The sequence below is a fragment of the Arvicola amphibius genome, chromosome 15 (genome assembly GCF_903992535.2).
Source record: "Arvicola amphibius chromosome 15, mArvAmp1.2, whole genome shotgun sequence".
Lineage (NCBI taxonomy): Eukaryota > Metazoa > Chordata > Mammalia > Rodentia > Cricetidae > Arvicola > Arvicola amphibius.
In genome coordinates this window covers 19,150,529-19,171,895 of record NC_052061.1, presented here as the reverse complement: position 1 = coordinate 19,171,895, position 21,367 = coordinate 19,150,529, and the positions used below count along the sequence as shown (strand labels likewise).

At 36.3% G+C, this 21,367-nt stretch overlaps 1 protein-coding gene across 1 annotated transcript in view; it reads left to right on the top strand.

Moving 5' to 3' along the window:
* Smarca5 (SWI/SNF related, matrix associated, actin dependent regulator of chromatin, subfamily a, member 5) overlaps positions 1–19,580 on the top strand; it is a 36,371-nt gene extending 16,791 nt beyond the window's left edge. The window contains exons 11-24 of the mRNA XM_038313097.2: positions 1,491–1,717; positions 3,787–3,908; positions 4,579–4,731; positions 6,768–6,900; positions 8,374–8,522; positions 9,428–9,547; positions 10,285–10,395; positions 10,650–10,763; positions 11,081–11,203; positions 14,190–14,322; positions 14,457–14,575; positions 15,111–15,323; positions 17,288–17,395; positions 18,402–19,580. Of these exons, the coding sequence (XP_038169025.1) occupies positions 1,491–1,717; positions 3,787–3,908; positions 4,579–4,731; positions 6,768–6,900; positions 8,374–8,522; positions 9,428–9,547; positions 10,285–10,395; positions 10,650–10,763; positions 11,081–11,203; positions 14,190–14,322; positions 14,457–14,575; positions 15,111–15,323; positions 17,288–17,395; positions 18,402–18,467 (1,891 nt within the window). The 3' untranslated portion in view covers positions 18,468–19,580. The remainder of the gene's footprint in view (positions 1–1,490; positions 1,718–3,786; positions 3,909–4,578; positions 4,732–6,767; positions 6,901–8,373; positions 8,523–9,427; positions 9,548–10,284; positions 10,396–10,649; positions 10,764–11,080; positions 11,204–14,189; positions 14,323–14,456; positions 14,576–15,110; positions 15,324–17,287; positions 17,396–18,401) is intronic.
* Positions 19,581–21,367: the final 1,787 nt, after the last annotated feature.

The following is a 21,367-nucleotide window of genomic DNA, read 5'->3' as shown; positions in this document are numbered from 1 at the left end:
GCTAAAAACTTCCGACTGACTTTGTTAAATGCATTTCTCATCATTTCACATGTATGGAATGTACTTTGATCATATTCACAGCCCATTACCCTTCTACCCCAGTTACTCTCCCACTGAGCCCCTTTCCAACATGACTTTCCCTTTGGTAGAGAACATACCATAAACTCAGTACAAGGAGACTATAGGAAAAGATGATGTAATTTTAGAATATGTACTATAAGCATAGTTCTCAAGGGGTGACATAAGTAACTTCCTGCTATTTCACTGTTCTTACCATGTTTTTAGATTGTGTTTGTGAGGAGCTAGGGTTACAAAAGGATGGAAAGGATATGATTACAGATCTAGGCAAGTTATCTGACAGAACTCCACTGTAGAAGAGGAGCTGTTTTCTATGTCCTTAGGACTTTAGAAAGGAGCATACTAGGTTTGCCGTGTGTGTGTGTGTGTGTGTGTAATAGAACTAAGTGAGTTGATGTCAGAGGTGAACAGATGCTAATAAATGTGTGGACTTCCCATCAGTCAGAACTGTAATAAAGTCTGCTGTCAGTGACACTTTACTAAACATTGCTTTGGGTCCATTCAGTTCCTTTGTTTAGAACATCTGGTTTGACTAAGACTTTATTTTGTTAGACATGATTGCTTATTGCTGCTAAGTAATTTCTAAATTCTTATAAGTCACTAATGGCTTGTTATGGTTTGACCTTAAACTGTAGCTACAGTTCATAAACATTCCTTTCTCTGTGTATGTGTAAGTCGTACACAGCATTTTAGTCTCATCATCATGCCTTAACCTCAGGATCCTTTCTCCTTTCTTAGATGTTAACTTTCTTACTTAAATGCTGCACTAGCTACCCATTATATGGCACAGTCTAGTATCATTTAATGGTGGAATAAGTTCTGAGAAATGCATTGTTAGGCATTTTTTCCATGCCGTAGAGTATTTTTACTCTGGCATCTGTAAGTGAATAATTTCACGTGACAGCTGTTGTATATGCAGTCTGTTGACTGGACTATTTCATGTCAATAATTCATGTAACTGAGTAAAATGAGTAAATTTTTTGTTGAAAATACTGTATACTAAAATTGTTTAGCACATAATATTTTTTAAAGCTCAATTACATGAAAATGTATCACACTAACTTTATTAAAAGGGCATAAATGTGAACATATGCTATAGGCAATAAAAACAAAAACAAAAAGTTACAGATGATAAGTAACCATACCTCAGGAATTGATATTGTACACCAGCTGCATAGTTTGTAGATAGCATAATGATCCATCACATTCTGAGTAATACATTGTTCTTTGTTTTGTTGTACAAACATGCGAAACTTTGTAGGCCTTTGTTGTACCTATTTATTCCCTAGATCATTGGAAGCAAGTTTCAGACAATGATTTTTCAAATTATACTTAAGTATTTTGTGATTGGGCTGGCTAAGGGGATTAAGTATGCAAAGGGCTAGGCATTAAACTATTTTTCTTTTTAATAGGTATACTCGGATTTTAATGAAGGATATAGACATATTAAACTCAGCAGGGAAGATGGACAAAATGAGGTTATTGAACATTTTGATGCAGTTGAGGAAATGCTGCAATCATCCATATCTCTTTGATGGAGCTGAACCTGGTCCACCTTACACAACAGATATGCATCTAGTTACCAACAGTGGCAAAATGGTGGTGTTAGACAAGCTGCTCCCTAAATTAAAAGAACAAGGTATCTATGTTACTGGCATTAAATTGAAGAGAAACAAAATCTTTTTTTTAAAAAAAAAATCTAATATTAAGAGGACAAAAACACAACACTTTGAAATGTCTGTTACGACAGTTTTTAAAGTTGAAGTGTTGGACACCAAATCCCTTTCCCCTATTTTAGTTCTTAACTCTCATTGGTAAAAACTCAAAGTAGCTACCATTCAATTTATGTAGCTTTCCTAGAAGTTTAATCTTTTTATCATGAGATACCAGGAATGCTTTTCCTGCATACACATTTCCCAGATCCTTTTTTAGAAAGTTACATTGCATACATTTTTGGGTGTACATGGGGTTTTTGGACCCTTCTTTCCTCTTGTCCTATGTTGAGTGCCAGATGTCGGGGTGCTCTGTGTAACATGGATTGGTTGAAGTAAGAAGGCACTCCAAGATGAAATTTTTTATTTTTGTTTTTCGAGACAGGGTTTCTTAGTGTAGCCCTGGCTGTCTTGAAACTGTAGACCAGGCTGGCCTTGAACTCACAAAGATCCGCCTGCCTCTGCCTCCTGAGTACTAGGATTAAAGGATATGCTACCATTGTCCTGCCCAACATGAAATTTTAAGGCCTGTGTGGCAGTAGGAAGGACCAACCTCTCTCATGTACCGGAACAGCCATGCAAAGGTGTATTTATTGATTGTTACACAAATATTTCTTCATACCAAGGTCTCTAATCTAATTTACATGTCTTCCTGAAGGAGAGCATCACATGCCCCCATGTCTCTAGTCCCTTATGTATTGTTTGGAATACACAATTAATATAAGAGTCTCAGATGTGCCTGAGACATTTTGTGATCAAAGTCATGGGATGGCTACAATGCCTCTTGAGCAAAGCAATTCTCCAGATCATGGGAAACAATCGTTTACCACAGGGATTCTTTAAGGTCAAAGTACTTCTGAAAAAATGAGTGTTTACCTACCTTATCTATCTGTTAGGGTAGATATTAGGCTCTGCTAAATTCCTATAACATTTTCATTGTATTTTTTATGGAGTTTAAAGTATGTACTTATTTACATGAACTCAAAGTGTTTCTATTTACAGTATTCTGAATTTTTTAAATACGAGAATAGCTATGTCTGATATATATTTCTGGATAAATTGAAGCATCTCATTTATTATAGCATTTTGGATATCAGCTTTATAAGGTAATTATTAGTAAATGAAATAGATTTTTGTAGTGTCAAGAGTATAGTGAGCTTTCAATTCCTTCAATTGTGCTTACAGGTATAACATTTGAAGGAAATATGGTTGTACAAATAGATGGGCCTTGATAATAATAGCCAAAAACAACATTGTAGTTGTTAGTGAATTGGTTTGCTTTTTTTTGTAATTTTTTTATGGAAATAGCTGAGTAATTAAAGACTCACATGATAGGTAAAAATGGCAGGAACATGTGAGGCTATTAAATGTTGATGAGACTTCCATTGAATTCTAAGGATGTAGAGATGGAAACGTTCTTACGCATTAGGCTGTCAGCCTCATTTTTAAGTTAGGCTCCTACCGTAATCAATTGTTCTCAAAACAACTCCTTTGTCATATATTTTGCTGAAGATGTTTTGAATCTGGCTTGTGAGGAAACCAGTAGAATAATTTGAGTTGTGGCAGATAAGTGAAGAACTTCTGATACAAATGTCAGGCACACATTTGTATTCTTGACTTAAAATGTTTTCATAATTAGAAATGTATTAGGGACTTCAGGGGTGTGGGCAATTTCAGAGATGATGTTTAAAGAAAGGTTGTGGAGTGCTGTAGGACTGCTTTTAAATACATATGAGGTAATAGACTGATGATTCAGTCTCCTAAATCAGTTTACCTTAGTTTGCTGTGCACGTCACTTTTTTGTGTGCCTTGATGGAAGACAGGTGGAGAATGGCTGACCTGGGTATTTACAAATGCCATTTTTATCTTTTTAACCAAAGTAAGTGATTTGGAATTGATTGATAATTTGTTAGTCCTACTTTCTTTAGCTTTAATTTTTTTTCAATAAAAACTTTTGTTAGAAATCTCTTGACAATGGACTATTTATGTCTGTCAGGTTCAAGAGTACTAATCTTCAGTCAGATGACAAGGGTATTAGACATTTTGGAAGATTATTGCATGTGGAGAAATTATGAATACTGCAGATTGGATGGGCAGACACCCCATGATGAGAGACAAGTAAGTAAAGAAGTCTGGTGAGATTAAAAAAAAATCACAATGATTTCATGTTCTGTTAGCATGTGCCAAGTCATTATATGTTTGCATTGTATTATATTGCAATATGTGATTTTTTATTTTAAGAATACTTTTTAAAAAATTATTTTATTTTGTGTGTATCATTATTCTATCTGCATGTATCTCTGCACCTTGTGTATGCCTGGTCCCCAGGGAGGCCATATTAGCCATTGGAGCCCTGGTACTGGAGTTACAGAAGGTTGTGAGCTGTCATGGATGCTGGAGATCAAACAGGCTCCTCTGGAAGAGCAGCCAGTGCCATCACTTCAGTCAGGGACTTACATATGCCAGGCTGGTTTGGAAATCGCTGTGTAGATGATCTTGAGCTTCTGATCTTTGTGCCTCTTCTTGAGTGCTGGTGTTATAGGTATGTGCTACGATGCCCTGTATAAAATAATTTTCTAAGCCTACCATCAGGGCATGGATCTGTAGTCCCAGCTGCTTGGAAAATTGCATTAGGAGCAGGTGCCTTTAATCCCAGCACCCAAGAGGTAGTAGCTGGTCTACATAGTCTCAGACTAGCTGGGGCTACATAGTGAAATTACAAAAAGAATGTCCCATCTCACAACAAATATAATGAAAATTTCTAATGCTTGTTATTTTATTCCCATAGGACTCCATCAATGCATACAATGAACCAAATAGCACAAAGTTTGTTTTCATGCTAAGCACACGTGCTGGTGGTCTGGGTATCAATCTTGCAACTGCTGATGTGGTAATTTTATATGATTCGGATTGGAATCCCCAAGTAGATCTTCAGGCTATGGTAAGAAATAACAAATACTTGTGTGCTTAGTAGATGTATTAGGTAGTGTCTATTCATTCTATAAACATCCCTGATTTAAACTAGTAGAATTTTCTTTCTTTTTCTTCAGGACAGGATTTTTCTGTGTAGTCCTGGCTGTCCTGGAGCTTTCTGTATAGTCCTGGCTGTCCTGAAACTCGCTTGAAGACCAGGCTGGCCTCGAACTCACTGAGATCCACCTGTCTCTGCCTCCCAAATGCTGGGATTAAAGGCGTGCCTAGCTGAACTTTATTTTGGCACATCTCTGCCTCGTGCATCTGTAGAGGTCAGAGGACCACTCGGGAGTCTGTTACATTTTCACCATCTGGTTTCCAGGGATTGAACTCAGGTCATTAGGCTTGGGCAGAAAGTTCTTTTACCTGCTTAATTATCTCCTCAGACAACTCTTTTTATAAATATATTTTTAAACTATTCTTTGATAGTATCATACGTGTATATAGTTTATCCTGATCTTATACATCTCCCATTGCCCTTGCTTATTACTCCTCTACTCTTGAACTCATGCGAGTACATCCTCCCCTTGTCAACTTCATGTTTTGTTTTGTTTTGTTTTTTAATAACCCAGTGAGCCCAAGTAGTGCACCTGTATATGGGGCCATCTCCTGAAGCAAGGGCAACTTAACCAGTGTCTACATCCAAAGAAAAAAAGATTCTCAATTCCCCCAGTAGCAGTTACTTAGCTCCTTGGGTAGGGATGGGGGTGGGGGGTCTGAACAGCTGTAATTTTGACAGATTGATTCTGTTCAGGTAACTACAACCGCTATAGGCAGATGCCTGAAATGGATGTTATATACAGGAGATAGCATTCCATAGTGTTTCCATCTGTTCTCTGGCTGTTAGATTCTTTTTCTCACCTTTCTCTCCCACCTCTTTTTGATGTTCTTTGAGAGCCCTTGAGTGGGGTGGGAGGTTGATAAAGATGTCCCATTTAGAGCTGAGTGCTTACTGTCACTTAATAGAATTTATTTCTTTGTCATAATACGTCAGTCAAGGTATTTTAAATACTCTGGTGAAAAAGAGGATCAGTAAATAAGTATAGTTGTGCTTTTGGAGAAAAGAGAAGTCAGTTTGGTGAACAGCCATAGCTCATCTGCCACTTGGAACGCCTAAAAATATATGCCCATTTTTGTAGTGTCTGGCCAAATGAGGAAGTTTATTCTAAGGCTGAGAAAATTCATGGTCCACAAACTAATGTGAACTGTGCATTCTGACTATTGACTTGACCTAGAATGTTGGTGTTTGTGAGCACAACTTTGAGATATCTGCCTTGGTCACCTTTGTCTTGTACTCTCTGTAAGGGTGCTTAAGGGATATTGGTAAATTATTAGAAATAAGGTATTTGTTGGAGGTATGTGCTTTGTGAATTTAGCAGAAGTTAAACAGATTAACATACAAACTAGTTTAATTGAATGTATTTAGGTAACTGTAATATTTATATATCATTTGTGAAGGTCATTTTTATTTTCCTAATAAGTGACAATTAAGATTCATTAATTTTGCCAGGTGGTGGTGGCGGCCCACACCTTTAATCCTTAATCCCAACACACTGGAAGGCAGAGACAGGTGGATTTCTGAGTTCAAGGACAGCCTGGTCTATAGAGTGAGTCCAGGACAGCCAGGGTTGCACAGTGAAATCCTGTTTTGAAACACAAAAACTAACCAAAACAGATTTCATTAACTTCGTGAAGGAAAAAATTTTGAGAATCATCATCAAACTGAAATATTAATTACAATTTCGCCTATTAGCTAGTTATCATTGTATTTGTGTTATTCATGTGGTTAGCCTTGTCTCTTAAACAGCTATGATTTCCTTTAGTTTTAGGAAGCTGTCCTTGTATTTGCTGGGATTAAAGACATGCCACCACTGCCGGGTGAATTCATACTATTTTATAAGTGTTAAATTTTATACATCATAAATAGTTTTGTTTCTCATACATTTCTATATTATTTCACTTTTTAACTAAATTCAAAATGACATGATAATTCAATTCTCCTAGGACCGAGCACATAGAATTGGACAAACGAAGACGGTCCGAGTGTTTCGCTTTATAACCGATAACACTGTAGAAGAAAGAATAGTAGAACGTGCCGAGATGAAACTCAGACTGGATTCAATAGTCATTCAACAAGGTGAGGCCTAGAACTTTCAGATCATTCCCTATGTCGCATTGACAGCAACATGTTTCTATCTGATGGTTTCTTAGAGATTTTAAGCACCTTGAGTCCAGCTAGCAGCCAAGATGGCTTATATTCCAGATATTTTAAACTTTAATTTTGTTATTAAGAAGTAGATTTTAAACTTGGGTAAGTTGATTTTAGTGTTTACTGTTTCTTTCTGCCTGAGCCTCATATTTCACTTAAGTGGAAATTAAAGTAATGTTTAGAATTTTTTAAGCATTAAATAGGGTAATAGATAAAGTGTATGACATTTAGCAGATTGACAAGCACCGGGGGATACTGAAGAAATGAAAGGCACAAAGTTTTTTACTTTTTTTCTTATCTGGAACTATGCCAGGCACTGTCCTTACTAAGACTAAAGCAACAAGTGGACCAGGCATGCTTATTTTCAAGGAACTTTAAAATTTAGTAGGAGAGACACTTTTGACTAGACACAGGACTAGAGGGAGTTGGCTCGATTGAAGGGAACTTCAAGTTCTGGTATCAGATCAGCCTTTTGGAATACATACTTTGCCTGTATTTGTGAAAACACAAATTAAGATTGACTAAACTCCTACCCTTTGAAGATCTTTATTTAATTTATTAATGTTGTATTCTTTTCTGTGATCAAACTAAATTTTCAGAAGCTTTGGGTTCATCATATCTAGATATTTTTTTGGAGGTTGGGGTGGAGTAGGGAGACAGCTTTCTGTATAGCCTTGACTAGTCTAGACTTTGCTAAATAAATTAGACTGGCCTTGAACTCACAACGATTTTCCTACCTCTGCTTTCCCAGTATTGGGATTAAAGGCACCTGTTCTTATATAAAATCAAAACACAATGAAGATATGTATTTCTGTTTCTAAGAAAAAGCTGACTTGGAAAGATGAGCAATACCATCTTTCTGATAGGATATTTCTTGTTTATAATGTTTACATATGTTAAAATTTGTAAGACTCCCTCTTTGATTTTCTGTTTGTTTGTTTGTTTGTTTTTGAGCCAGGGACTCACTATATAACTGACTGTCCTGGAACTCACTATGTAAACCAGGCTGACATTGAACTCATAGCCACGCCTGCCTCTGCTTCCCGAGTGTTGGGATTAAATGCGTGGACCACTTTGCTCAGCAACTTGATTTTCAAATATCTCATACTATCAAAAAACATTTTATTGAGTCAATATATAGTAGATAACGTTATATATTATGTAAGCTTTAGAGATATTACAAAACTTAACCAGCTGAAAAATGTGGCATTAAGTTTAATGTACTAATGAGTTTGATCACTTGTAAATTACTAGTAAACAGAAATGGGGTAAAACTGTAAGAGTGGTATTGCCTCTAACATTTAAAAATTTAACTTTTTAGTAAAAAATTATCACACAACACAATTTTTAATTAAAACTTAAAATTAATATAATACAACACAATCTCCCCCCACCCCCCAGGGAGACTTGTAGATCAGAACCTGAACAAAATTGGGAAAGATGAAATGCTTCAAATGATTCGACATGGGGCCACACATGTGTTTGCGTCAAAAGAAAGTGAAATCACTGATGAAGATATTGATGGTATTTTGGAAAGGGGTGCAAAGAAGGTAAGAAGATAAATGGTAAATGTTAATGGCTTGTAACAGAAATAGTTTACAAATAAACTGACAGCCTGCCTGCCTGCCCATTTAACTCATTTAAGGGGAAGTTTTCTGGTTGTAGATAAAGGAAGAGAACAGCCAGAGGCATCTGGAGGAGTCCAGAGCAGAGAAAGTAGACTGAACATGGCCAGGGCTGAAGAAGTAGCAGAGTAAAGAAAGCATAGTGAAAAATAGCGGGCTGAAGAGGAGTGGTGAGAATAGCGAGGCTGTAAGGAGGATGAGAAACTGGAGTTTAACATGGGGAGGAAGCGAGAAAGGCTAGGGTGGACTTTGAAATGTATAATAGGTACTTGTGATACTGAGGGAACCTGGAGGCCAGCATGTACTTTGATATGCTGAAAGGTGCCACAGGTAGGGGACTGCCAGAGGTAAGGGAAATGACTCCTTTTGGTAGCTGGAACTGGCTTGACAAGTTCCTGAGGAATGCTGGCTTTTACCTACCTATCTGTAGTTTAGATTGGTCTCATTTCTGGATATTTGAATGTCTTTTGAAGTTTGGAAAATTCAAGCTTTCTTTGGACCTGAGAGTTTACACTAAAACTACTTGAGAAAATACTTCCTCAGTTATGATCTTTTGTTAAAAAAAATACTTTATGTGCATGGGTGTATGTGTATCACAGTGTACTTGTTACCCAAGGAGGCAAGAAGAAGCCATTGGATCCCCTGGAACTGGAGTTAAATATAGTTGTGGGCTGTCTTGTGAATTGAACCAGGTTATCTGGAAGAGCAACAAGTGCTCTTAACTGCTCAGCCATCTCTAGCCCCAAAAGACTAGTCTGTTTTGATTAAAGGTCTTGAGATTATTTTCCTTTCAATATAATGAGTTTTTTGTTTTTATTTTTTCTGTGTAGACTGCAGAGATGAATGAAAAGCTCTCCAAGATGGGTGAGAGCTCACTTAGAAATTTTACAATGGATACGGAGTCAAGTGTTTATAACTTTGAAGGAGAAGACTACAGAGAAAAACAGAAGGTATTTATTTCAGAATGGAGTTAGTTTACTGAAACCTTGGAGGCTTGTGTTAGTTGTGAGACTTAGTAAGTATTGTTTCAAACAGCAGCCAGTTTTGTTTATTCTCAGTTTAGCTATTTTATTGTGTAAGTGGTGTTTTAGCATGTAAACTCTGATTTGTCTGGTTGCTTGCTTACTTATCTACCCTGAGTACTCATCTTTGCTTTATACTTGAAGGTAGCCTTGAACTCTCCTAGTCTCCTGCCTTTTTGTCCCTAATGCTGGCTTTACACACTATACTAGTTCTGGAGTGTTTTTAATGTATCTTATTAGTTCGTTACATACTGTTACTGAAAGTGTTATTGTATGGGGTTAGTATAATTGGGGATATTTGAAAGTTAACTAAGTGCCAATAAAAAGGCCACGGCCTATTTTTCATGGAATTTGAATTGATTGGTAATTAAAATGATTTCATTTTATTAGTAATATTTGCTACTACAGAGAAAAATTGAAAATTCAATATAGAAGAAATATTTTACTTTGTTAGCATAATCTCAAGTTTTCTAAGAAAATTATGGGTTTTTTCCTACGTATTTGTGCTGTAGCATATATTCTATAGTATTACAGATTTTGTTTTGTGTTTTAATTACATAGTATAAGAAATACTGTAGTCCTCACCTATAGAATTTATAGTCTGGCATATAAACCACTGCTATATATAGTGAAATGAGTGATTTGAATTATTTCCCACTTCCTAGATTGCATTCACAGAGTGGATTGAACCACCTAAACGAGAAAGGAAAGCCAATTATGCTGTTGACGCGTATTTCAGGGAGGCTCTTCGTGTTAGTGAACCTAAAGCACCCAAGGTAGAGTGACAACTTGGAAATTTTGAAATATCTTATAAATTAAGTTGTTTCTCAAGTTCTTATAACAAAATGAAATAGAGAATTATGTTTTGTATGATTTTTGAATTTGTTTAAATTTTGATTAATTTTTATTAAAAGGTGAATTCTGTTCCTTGGAGAATTAGTTGTCATGGTTTAGGAAATGACTTAATATGAATGCATGTGAGTTGGTATTTATTTTTTTTAATGGACAATACTGTTTTTATTTTTCTTAGGCACCCCGACCTCCAAAACAACCAAATGTTCAGGATTTCCAGTTCTTTCCTCCACGTTTATTTGAATTACTGGAAAAAGAAATTCTGTATTACAGGAAAACCATCGGGTACAAGGTGATTGAAATTCTTCCCTACATATTTTCTACTCAGAAACTCTTAAGAGCACACTACTTACTGACATTTGTTTAGCTAAGTGAGCCTAGGAGGAAATACTGTTATTTGCTGTGCTCCAGTTTTATGTGTTTGGTATTGCATTTCTGAGTTTTCATTGAAAAAATTTCATGCGTAGTAATTTTTAAATAGAATATTGGAAATCAGTATATGTTTAGTTTCATGGCTATGCTGAAAATGTGAAGTGTTAATTTGTTAAGAATTTAGTCTGTTAAGCCCTTAAAATACACCAATTGATGACATTGGAAAACATCTGTTAGGTGCCTCGGAGTCCTGATCTACCTAACGCAGCACAGGCACAGAAAGAAGAACAACTTAAAATTGATGAAGCGGAGCCCCTTAATGATGAGGAGCTAGAGGAAAAAGAGAAGCTTCTGACACAGGTATGACTGTGGATTAACACAAAGTTATGTTGTAAAGTACTGTTTTAGGTATGTTGAGTCATGCATAGTACACGTTTCTGCTTTCAAAGAGAATAATTAGTGGGGGACTGAACAGTATAACCCAGCACTGGATTGCTTCCCTACCATATATGGTATTCTGGGTTTAATCCCCAGCACTATGAAGTAAGAGGGAGGATAATTAAACATGGGGAAACTTGAACACATGCTGCATCTTGATTTTCATTACTAGTTGAGGTTAAAACTATGTATAGTAGAGTTGGTATTCTTTAGAACTTATTTCCAGTATTGCTAGCTTTCTGTGAGTTCTAAGTTTTCTCAGTTACAAATTTCTATTTGGTATTTGATTTAAAACACTTCAAATTTAATATTCACTGTACTTAGTACTGTGGTACATAAGGATACTTCTATATCAACTATACGTTGAGCACGTTATTCCCCATACACCTCCCACCCTCCGCTTTCTCTTTCTACCCTGTTAGTCCTTTTTGTTCCTTTTTCTTTTCTGCATTTGTGTCAATATACATGAATGATTTCAGGTGTCTATAAAATCTAGGTGCAACACATGAGAGAATACATACATTGTTTGGTGTTGGCTTCATTCCCTTAGAAGATTATCTCCAGCTGCATCCATGTTTTTGTAAACAGTGTAACTTGTTATGGCTGAAAAAATTTCCACACACTGCTTATTCTACATTCTCATTATTTCTGTAGTTGGATAACTATGTTGGTCCTATAACTTAGCTCTTGAGAATGATTGCTGAATAAAATAAACATTGATTTACAAATATCTCAGACATAATGACTTGGAGTCTTGGGTAAAAGAACTGCCATACAGAGGGTTGGAGAGATGACTCAGGTTACAACATTTGTTCTTGCAGAGGACCAGGGTTCATTCTTAGCCCCCACATGGCAGTTCACATGTCCACAACTCCAGTTCCAGGATATATATATAATATAGGCATATATTTGTGCAAAAACTTATACATATAAAATTAAGTTTTAAAAAGTGCTGTATTGGCTTCTATAGTAGCAGAACTAATTTAAAGTCCTACCAGCAGCATATAATGGTTTTTTTTGTTCACATCCTTGGCAGTACTTGATATTTTCTTCATGATTGCCATTCTGATATGAGAGAAAATTACAATGGCATTTTAATTTTTATTTCTCTGATGACTAGCAAAGTTGGGTAGTTTATATATGTTCATAATACATTTGTATTGATATATATATATATATATGTTCACTAATCATTTATATTTCATTTTCTGAAGGCAGTTTATTTCCTTAGCCCTTTACTTAATAGGGTTCTTTAAGTTTTGGGGTTTAAGTATTTTAAGTTCTTTGTATATTGTAGGTATTAATCCTCTGTCAGATGTATGCTACTTAACATTATTAAAGCATTCTTTGGGGTTCAAACCATTGAAAATTCAGTCTTATAATTTTGGTTGTGAACCTAGCTTTAATGGTTGAGCCATCTCCCCAGCCTGAGAATCTTGACTTTAACCTACCCATTTTTAAAAATTAAATTTATTGTTTGGCAATTATACACACGCAGTGCATTCTGAAAACTGTTGCCTCCAACATTTCTCTCTTAATTCTTTCCACCACTGTCAAACCCCCACCCCAGTCCCATAGTTGTCACCCACTGATCTGTTTGTGTGAGTATGAGTGGGGAACTATCCATTGGAACATGGTGGTTTTACTAGTGGCTGCACAATTGAACACATCCCCTCCGCTTGTCCATAGATAGCCAGTACCCCAATGATGATAGAGCCTTGTGGTCTCCTCCATTACTGAATACTGACAGGGCCAGTCTTGTGCAGGTTTAGTGCAAACAGCTGCAACTGCCGTTAGTTCATGATTATGATTATAATGAGCATTTTATGAACAGAAGGTAACATTTCACAGCTCTCCTCCTTGTCATCCGACTTTTACATCCTTTCTGTCGCCTTTTCTGTGATATTCCCTGTAGTGTGATAGTACTTCTGGCACTGTGTAGGCTAGTCAGCAGGAAGGAAGCTTCCAGTTGAGTTCCAATTTGAGTTCTCTACCTTGTAACCAAATGGTGTGCTGTCTTCAGTAATCAGTTCTCATTCTAGTTGTGGTGGGCAACCAGGAACAGTGGCAGTAGCCTGTGTTGTTCGGGATTTCTCAGCCTTCTTGACCAACAATTTATAAGGAGGTATCACACATCTGGTAATAGGAGTTTTGTTTGATCTCCATGACTTCTGGGATCAGCCACCCATGTAGAATACCTTTGTATAAATATATGTGTGTGTGTGCGCGCGCGCGCGTGTGTGTGTGTATGTGTACTCATGTTCATGTATGTGGACAATTTGAGGGAGTCAATTCTTTTTACCATGTAGATTCTGGGGATTGAAGATTGAATCCAAGTCATCAGGCTTGGCTGCAGGGACCTTTGCATGCTATATGACCTCATTGGCTCTTTCTTAAATAAAGTTTCATAGGGTGTAGCATGTAGAGTAGTAGGTTCTATCTGACTTCTTATATCCTAGTTTTGGTTGACCCTTTCCCTCCTCTTTCTCCTGACCCTCTTCTTTCATTTAATCCTTGCCCCAATGTCTCCTCTCCACTTTGACTTCATGTGCTCTGTCTTTTAAGCTTTATTTTTCTTGCATTTTTCTACTTGTTCATTTTTACTATCTGTTAACTTACTTTTCCTCCCAAACTCCTAATAGTATTTCAGAGCTAAAAAAAAAAAGTGTCATTGGACCTTTTCATGCAGCAATCCTTACTGTTTCCATTTAGGGTTAGTTACTCAGGCTTCCGAATAATCCATAAAGTACTGGTGAAAGAGCATACATGAAAAGTAATGACTCCAAAACTCTTTGTCAAGATAAAGTAAGAGTTGTTTTCTATAATACCAAATGCATTTGTAACTGTAGTGGCATTATTTTCTAAATTTAATATCCCATGATTAAATATTTTGCTTATTGCTTTTTAGGGGTTTACTAATTGGAATAAGAGAGATTTTAACCAGTTTATCAAAGCTAATGAGAAGTGGGGTCGTGATGATATTGAAAATATAGCCAGAGAAGTAGAAGGAAAAACTCCAGAAGAAGTCATTGAATACTCAGGTAATACTTTCCTATTTTAATATAGGAATGTCATCGCTTTTTGAGAGTTGAATAGAGGTTTTTTTTGGAAGCTTCCTGTTTTCTTTTTTATATTTTCCCCTTTCCTCCATTTATTCTGGTTTATCTGCTTACAGCTGTGTTCTGGGAAAGATGTAATGAACTTCAGGACATAGAGAAGATTATGGCTCAGATTGAAAGGGGAGAGGCAAGAATTCAAAGAAGAATAAGTATCAAGAAAGCACTAGATACAAAGGTACTTTGTATATTCATAAGTATAGGAGTTAGTATAGCTCTATTCTGAATATGACGAGGTAAATGTTAAAAGAAATTACTGTAAATTTCTTTTTAAACAAAAAACAACAAAAACTTAACTTTTATTAAAACATAGTTTACCTGAATATTATATTGATAACCTAGTTTAAAAGTGCTGGACTCAGCTTCTGCCTAAGTGGTGTCAGAAAGCTTAGGCCTACATCATTTCTGTAAAGTACCACAGGACAAAGGGCAGAAGAGGCTTGCTACCTAGATGGGTAATAATAGTGAGGCTGGGTGGGCGGTGGTGGTGCACGCCTTTAATCCCAGCACTTGGGAGGCTGAGGCAGTTGGATCTCAGAATTTGAAGCCAGCCTGGTCTACAAAGCGAGTTCCAGGACAGCCAGGGCTACACAGAGAAACCCTGTTTGGCAAAAACAAAACAAAACAAAAATTATAGTAAGGATGAAGTAAGTTTGCAGTATGGGTTGTATAGGACTTGTGTTTTATATATCTATAAAATATAACTTTCATAGATTGGACGGTACAAAGCACCCTTTCATCAGCTAAGAATATCATACGGTACTAACAAAGGGAAAAACTACACTGAAGAAGAGGACCGTTTTCTCATCTGCATGCTGCACAAGCTGGGGTTCGATAAGGAGAATGTGTATGATGAGTTACGCCAGTGCATTCGGAACTCGCCGCAGTTCAGATTCGATTGGTTTCTCAAGTCCAGAACTGCGATGGTAAGTGTCCAAGGTTTTTTCTAAAATGCAGCAGAGTTCAGAATACGTATATTCAGTGTTTTGACTTTTTAAAAATATCCTTGAAATAGATTTTTACTTAGTTTCAGAAATTAAATAATTTCCCCTATTTTTCTCTGTCACAGTTTGAACATTTAGAGGTAACTTGAAAACATTGTTGTCTCCTCCTTTAATGTTGTGTTTTAATGTTGCCGTATACAATAATAGGGCTAGTTTTTGCTACTAGTTTAGTGAGGTTCTAAGTGAGGAGAAAAGCTGCCATGAAGCTCACGTGAACATGACGACTTTTGGGTTTGCAAGTGGACAGTTCTGTAGAGAAAAGTGTTCTTCAGGCATCCATCTATCCCTCAGGATGCTGAATTGACTCAGAATAATACTCCTTATACTGATTTAAGACAGGGTTTAGTTTGTTCTCTCTGTGTACTTCTAACATCTTCAAATTAAATTTCAAGAAAGTTTAGTTTTGGATTGCTTTTCTATATTTCATCTTTGACCTGTGTTAGAGTAATAAACGTACAAAGATTGAGTATTCTTAAGTTTAGAACATACAGGAGTAGGCAAAGTATATGTATTTGAAATATCTTCCTCGTATACGTAGCCATGGATAGTTTGTGGTATTTTCACAATTGACTACTTGAAAATACATTTTTTTTTCACTAGATGGAAAGAACTGCACTTTATATAGATATATTATTTAAATATATAGTTGGTTGAAAGATTCTGCTGATAATAAAGTCTCCTATTTTATGTAAGGTGCTGCTTTTACATAGATAGTTATAAGGAATAATTTTATTATAACAGTAATGAGGTAGTGCCACATAACACATTAACCAGTTCTGAAACTACCTTCCTAATACGCTGTTAAGGCACACAGAATAATCATATATAGACTTTTGTGATAAATGGTTGAGGTATAATTCTTGTCCAGGAGTTCACAGGATTCAGTGTGAAGCAGCATGTGTGCTGTGTGCACCTGTTAAGGCATGGTGCGGTGCATCAGTGGTCTGTGTGCTGCACTATACTTTTTAAAGGGAACACAACTTTGTTTTTTGTTTTTTACCTCTGTTATTGAAAATATTACTGAGTCATGCATGGAGTTTCTACTAAGTAGTTCAAAATTATCGTTTTGTTTTTTGAGATAGGGTTTCTTTGTGTAGCCTTGGCCATCCTGGTTGACTGGACTGGCCTCAAACTCACAGGGATCCACCTGCCTCTGCCTCCAGAATGCTGAGATTAAAGGTGTGCCACACTACCTGGCATTCAGACTTATTTTTAATGCAGTTGTCTGTGTGGAAGTTTTTTAATATAAGAGATTAAATAAACAAAATACTTTTGGTCTGTAAGGAAATGTACTGCTAGCAATTAGTGATGCAGATGGATTTTGCCTCACTAAATATTACATATTGGTAGAGAAAGGAGGTAGACAAAACTCATCATGGACTTTGTAGCTCTGTGTATATTACTGCCATAAAATACGATGATAATGCTTTTAAAGAAAAGATTATTTTCATATCTTAAGTTCTAGGTGATTTTGTTTTTGAATTCTGTATGTTAACCTTTAAATATAAGTAGTCCAGCGTTCCTAGGCAATTTATTGCATTTGTTAGATGTTCATTTTCGCTGCATTAGTACCTAAAAGATCAGTGGAGGGATGATTTATGAAGAACGTACACTAGCATGGAGCTGCACTGTTTATCAGTGCTCGTCTGTCTATTGCACACTGCTACTGAGCTGTGTTCCCTAGTGCAGCTTTAAGTATTTGCTTTGCTTTTTATATCCTCATAGTGTGGTCTGTAAGTAAAAATTAACTTCTTTTTGCTTGTTTTTATTAATCTGTTGGGAATATATGGGTGATTTTTTATTCAAACATACCTTTATTTAGGTATTGAAGTTCTGACAGTATGTAGTTAGAAATAACAAGTTTACCATGTATATTTACAATGCAGGAGCTCCAGAGGAGATGTAATACTTTAATTACTTTGATTGAAAGAGAAAACATGGAACTAGAAGAAAAGGAGAAGGCAGAGAAAAAGAAAAGAGGACCAAAGCCTTCGGTGAGTATTTACAAATATGTGAAATATATAGATGTATGTGAGTGATGCAGTTTTGGAGAGTGTGTGTGTGTGTGTGTGTGTGTGTGTGTGTGTGTGTGTGTGTGTGTGATGCATATATATGTATGTGGAAGTACTTTGTGAGGCAGAAGTTGACAATCAGTTAAGCCACCTTATTTTTTGAGAAAAAAAAAGTCTCAACTGAATTTGTAGCTTGCCATTCTGTCTAGGCTGGTTGTCCTATGCACCTCTTCACCCCCAGCCCCTATACCCTAATTGTTGGGGTTATCTAGGTTTTAATGAGTTTTGTGGCTCTGAGCTCTGTGCTTTCATGAGAAGCAGTTTACCCATTAGCCATCTCCAGAAAACCCACCACTACCGCTACCCTTCAGAGTATGCGAACACTGTTCCATTATATTTGGTTTTGTCTTTTTTCTTTGTAAATAATATATCTCAGTTACCTGAAAATATAAACTGATCTTGATGCATTCCATATGGAAAAGCATGTCTTCTGATTACCAAGAGTGCACACTTGTTATTTTTGTTTATTTACTTTGTTTTGAGACAGGGTTTCTCTGGTAGGTCTACCTATCCTAGAACTCGCTCAGTAGACCATGCTGGCCTCTAATTTAGGGAGATCCACCTGTCTCTGCCTCCCAAGTACTGGGATTAAAGGCGTGCGCCATCAACTGCCAGACTTCACTTGTTTTTATTTTTGAAATTTTAGGAGACTTCAAGGAATATTAGGAAAACAATAGCTTTACCACCTGTCTTAGAAATGTGTTAGCAATTTGAATGTATTTCAGGAGGAAGCTGGCATCTTGTTATTAGTAATGTTAAAATATTTGGAGATTTGATAGTGGTTTTGAAAGATTTGTTGTGTAGCCCTGGAGAAAAGTCCCTGTCATGTTAGTTAACTACTAATGTGGTACAGCATTTGTGAGAATATATTTAATGTTCATATTAGTTTAGTCTTGTCATGAGAACTAATTGTTGTGTTTGTTTATAGACACAGAAGCGTAAAATGGATGGTGCCCCTGATGGTAGAGGAAGGAAAAAGAAGCTGAAACTATGAAAGCGTATCTGTCTCCTAATCACTAAACTAGTAGTTCTTTAATTTACGGGTCTTCATAAGATGTGCTGTACAGTGCTCAACTGTTATGTCATTCAAAGACATCAGCTCCATCTGCTTACTGAGCTAGAAATATAGGATGTAGTCTCACTTTTTTAAATGCAACAGCTGTGCTGAAATTTTTTTATCATTAACATTTGAAGTAATAAAACAGGCTTCATTTATTAATAAATGTTTCATTTGGTTTATTTTTCTATTTTCATTTGTAAGGATTGTGGCTTTTTATTGGCTACAACTCTAACACTTATATGGCTTAAAACACACAAACAAGTAAAAAATATGACAAAGAACATTTGTCCCTTCAAGACTCCACTTAGTGTGTAATTATTTTACTTTACATTCTTTGCCCTTGACTTTTTTTTGTAGTACTATTGAGTCTCATCTGGAAAGATTGTGTAAATTGCATTCTTGCTTATTATAGAATGGGGGAAGGCAAGACAAGTTATAATTTCTATGTGTATTTCTGTTACACTTTCTGTGGTTCTGAGGTGAGTGTGCCCTGTTCCATTGGATGAATGCCTTTTTAGTTGTATAGCCAAAGACACTTAGTATTTCCTGGTTCTTGAAGGTGGTGTATTATTTTGTAGCAGTAATTTTTTTTTTTGTATTTGGTAAATATTTTGACGAACGGGCTGCAACAGCCACAACAACGTAGATAATGTCAGAAGTAAGGTGATTTTTTTTTTAAATTTGAATGACCCAGCCAAAATGAGGTGTGAATATGTCTTATTGTTACAATACTAATAGAATATACCCTCCCAGTTTATAGTATTTTTGAGTTTTTAGAGTAAATGAAAATTTTATTTTATTATATTTTAAAATAACTTCTAAAGTCTTAGTAGCAAGATGGAGTATAATTCCAATTTTTATTTTCTATGGAATAGACTTGCTAACTGGAGACCCTGAAGCAGGAATACCCAGAGGCCTTTATGTGCTACACATCATTTGTATAAAGTTTTATATGTGCAAATTGGGTACATAAGCAATTCTCCATTTTTCTAAGGGAATGCAATAAATGTAGCATCGTGAATAAATATAACTTTTATAATCCTTAAAGTGGTCTTTTCTTTCCATCTCTTTGAATTTTTTTCCTTATTATTTAACTTCAACCTTTTCCCCTTAAGAGATAGGCTGTTTTTCTGAGAGCTATTCCTCTGAAACTTAGTTTTCCTCTGCATTCGAGTCCCTGAACAGTCTGCTATCCATGCTGCGATGACCTGGTTTTCTAAATGTAAGATTGCTGATGTGAATGTCATACATTGGTCTGTGGGATATTGTAGAGTAATTTGAATTCTTTTCATGCTTCCCCTAAGTTGGTTAATAACATTAGATGTAGCCTCATTTTGGAAGAAATCATTGAAAAAAATTTAGATTGAAGAAAACCATAAAGGTCACAAAGTGAAGTTTGAAAATGAAGAGAAATTGGGAAGTGTTCTGCAGTGGAAGGAGCTGAATTGAGTGTGATGTACTTGTCGACCTAGATATTTAAATATAAAAGAACAACAAAGGGAAATCTTAAGTTAAAAAAAATTGTGGAAGATACTAGCCAAATTTAGCATTGTGATTTAGCCAGTGCTGGGGGCTTGCTTTAGGGCCCATTTGGATAGCATGTCACGCTCTGGAAGGAAGGGAGTACTCTGACCCTGAAGTATCTCTGTCTTAAAAGTGGAACTGATGAAGATAGAACGGGAAGCCATACCACAGATTGTTACAGTGGTGGTGGTGACTGAAGCAAAACCAGAGTCCCAGAGGTCTGTTCCCCAGTGTAAAGTACATATATGTCGTTGGGAAAGACAACTGTGCTAACAAGATGCAATCAATATAAATGTTAATTTCAAAACGATAGTGTAAAAATTATTACTGTCCTTTTACTCAAGAGTACTTTGTAATAGATTTTAACTTTGCTTAATTTATGGTTGTCATAGTGCATACTTTTGATGTCAGCACTCAGAATCTGGTGAATTTGAGGCCATCATGGGCTACAGGGACCCTGCTCCAAAAACAACAAAGTGCTTACTTTTTATACAAAATCGGTCATTAATAAGTAGAACAAGGTTTAGAAAATTGAAAAAGCATGATGTTCACAAGTAAAATAATTACTTTCTTCAGGAATACAGTTTACTCTGACTTGAAGGAAGGAACTTGCAGCATGAATGCTGCTGTGTGAGGACCTGCAGGACTAGTGCTGGGCCTCCCACAGAGCTGGGCAGCCAGGGTTTAGTATGGAGGAATGGTAGGCAGTCACTGGGACTTGACAGTTAAAGCTGTCATACTTGTCTTTTCTGAAGCCACCATTCTGAGATGGGACCAGGCATCACTCAGCACTACAAGTTGAGTCAATAGAAGTGTCCCCCCAAGTCTGGTATTTTGACAGCCCCTTCTGGACCCAGACTGACACTCCAAGACCTTCATCTGGGTGCTGGTAAGAAAGGCAGACTTGGAACTTGTGCTGAACAGGATCAATATTACACCAAGATCTTCAGAGGTGTTTTGTGTAGAAAATTGAAAAAGCAATGCTTCAAAGTATCTTGCAAAAGGAAAATGAAAAAATAAAAAGCCACTTTAGTGGCTACATAGCAATAGCTGTTATCAATAGCAGGCATTATCAATAAAGCTTTACTTTGTTTTTTTTTTTCCCTATACTGAACCACTGAGCTGTAATATTTTTTAGGAGGCCTACCAGTATTTCCAGGCTGGCCTTGAACCTTCTGCTTTAGCCTCTAGCTGTGATCCCAGGTGGAAACCAGTGTATGAACACCTAGATTGAAGAGAGGAAGATTGTTTTTCAAACAATGATTTTATTTTCCTATTTATATAGTCCAGGCTGTCTTTTTTAACTCTTG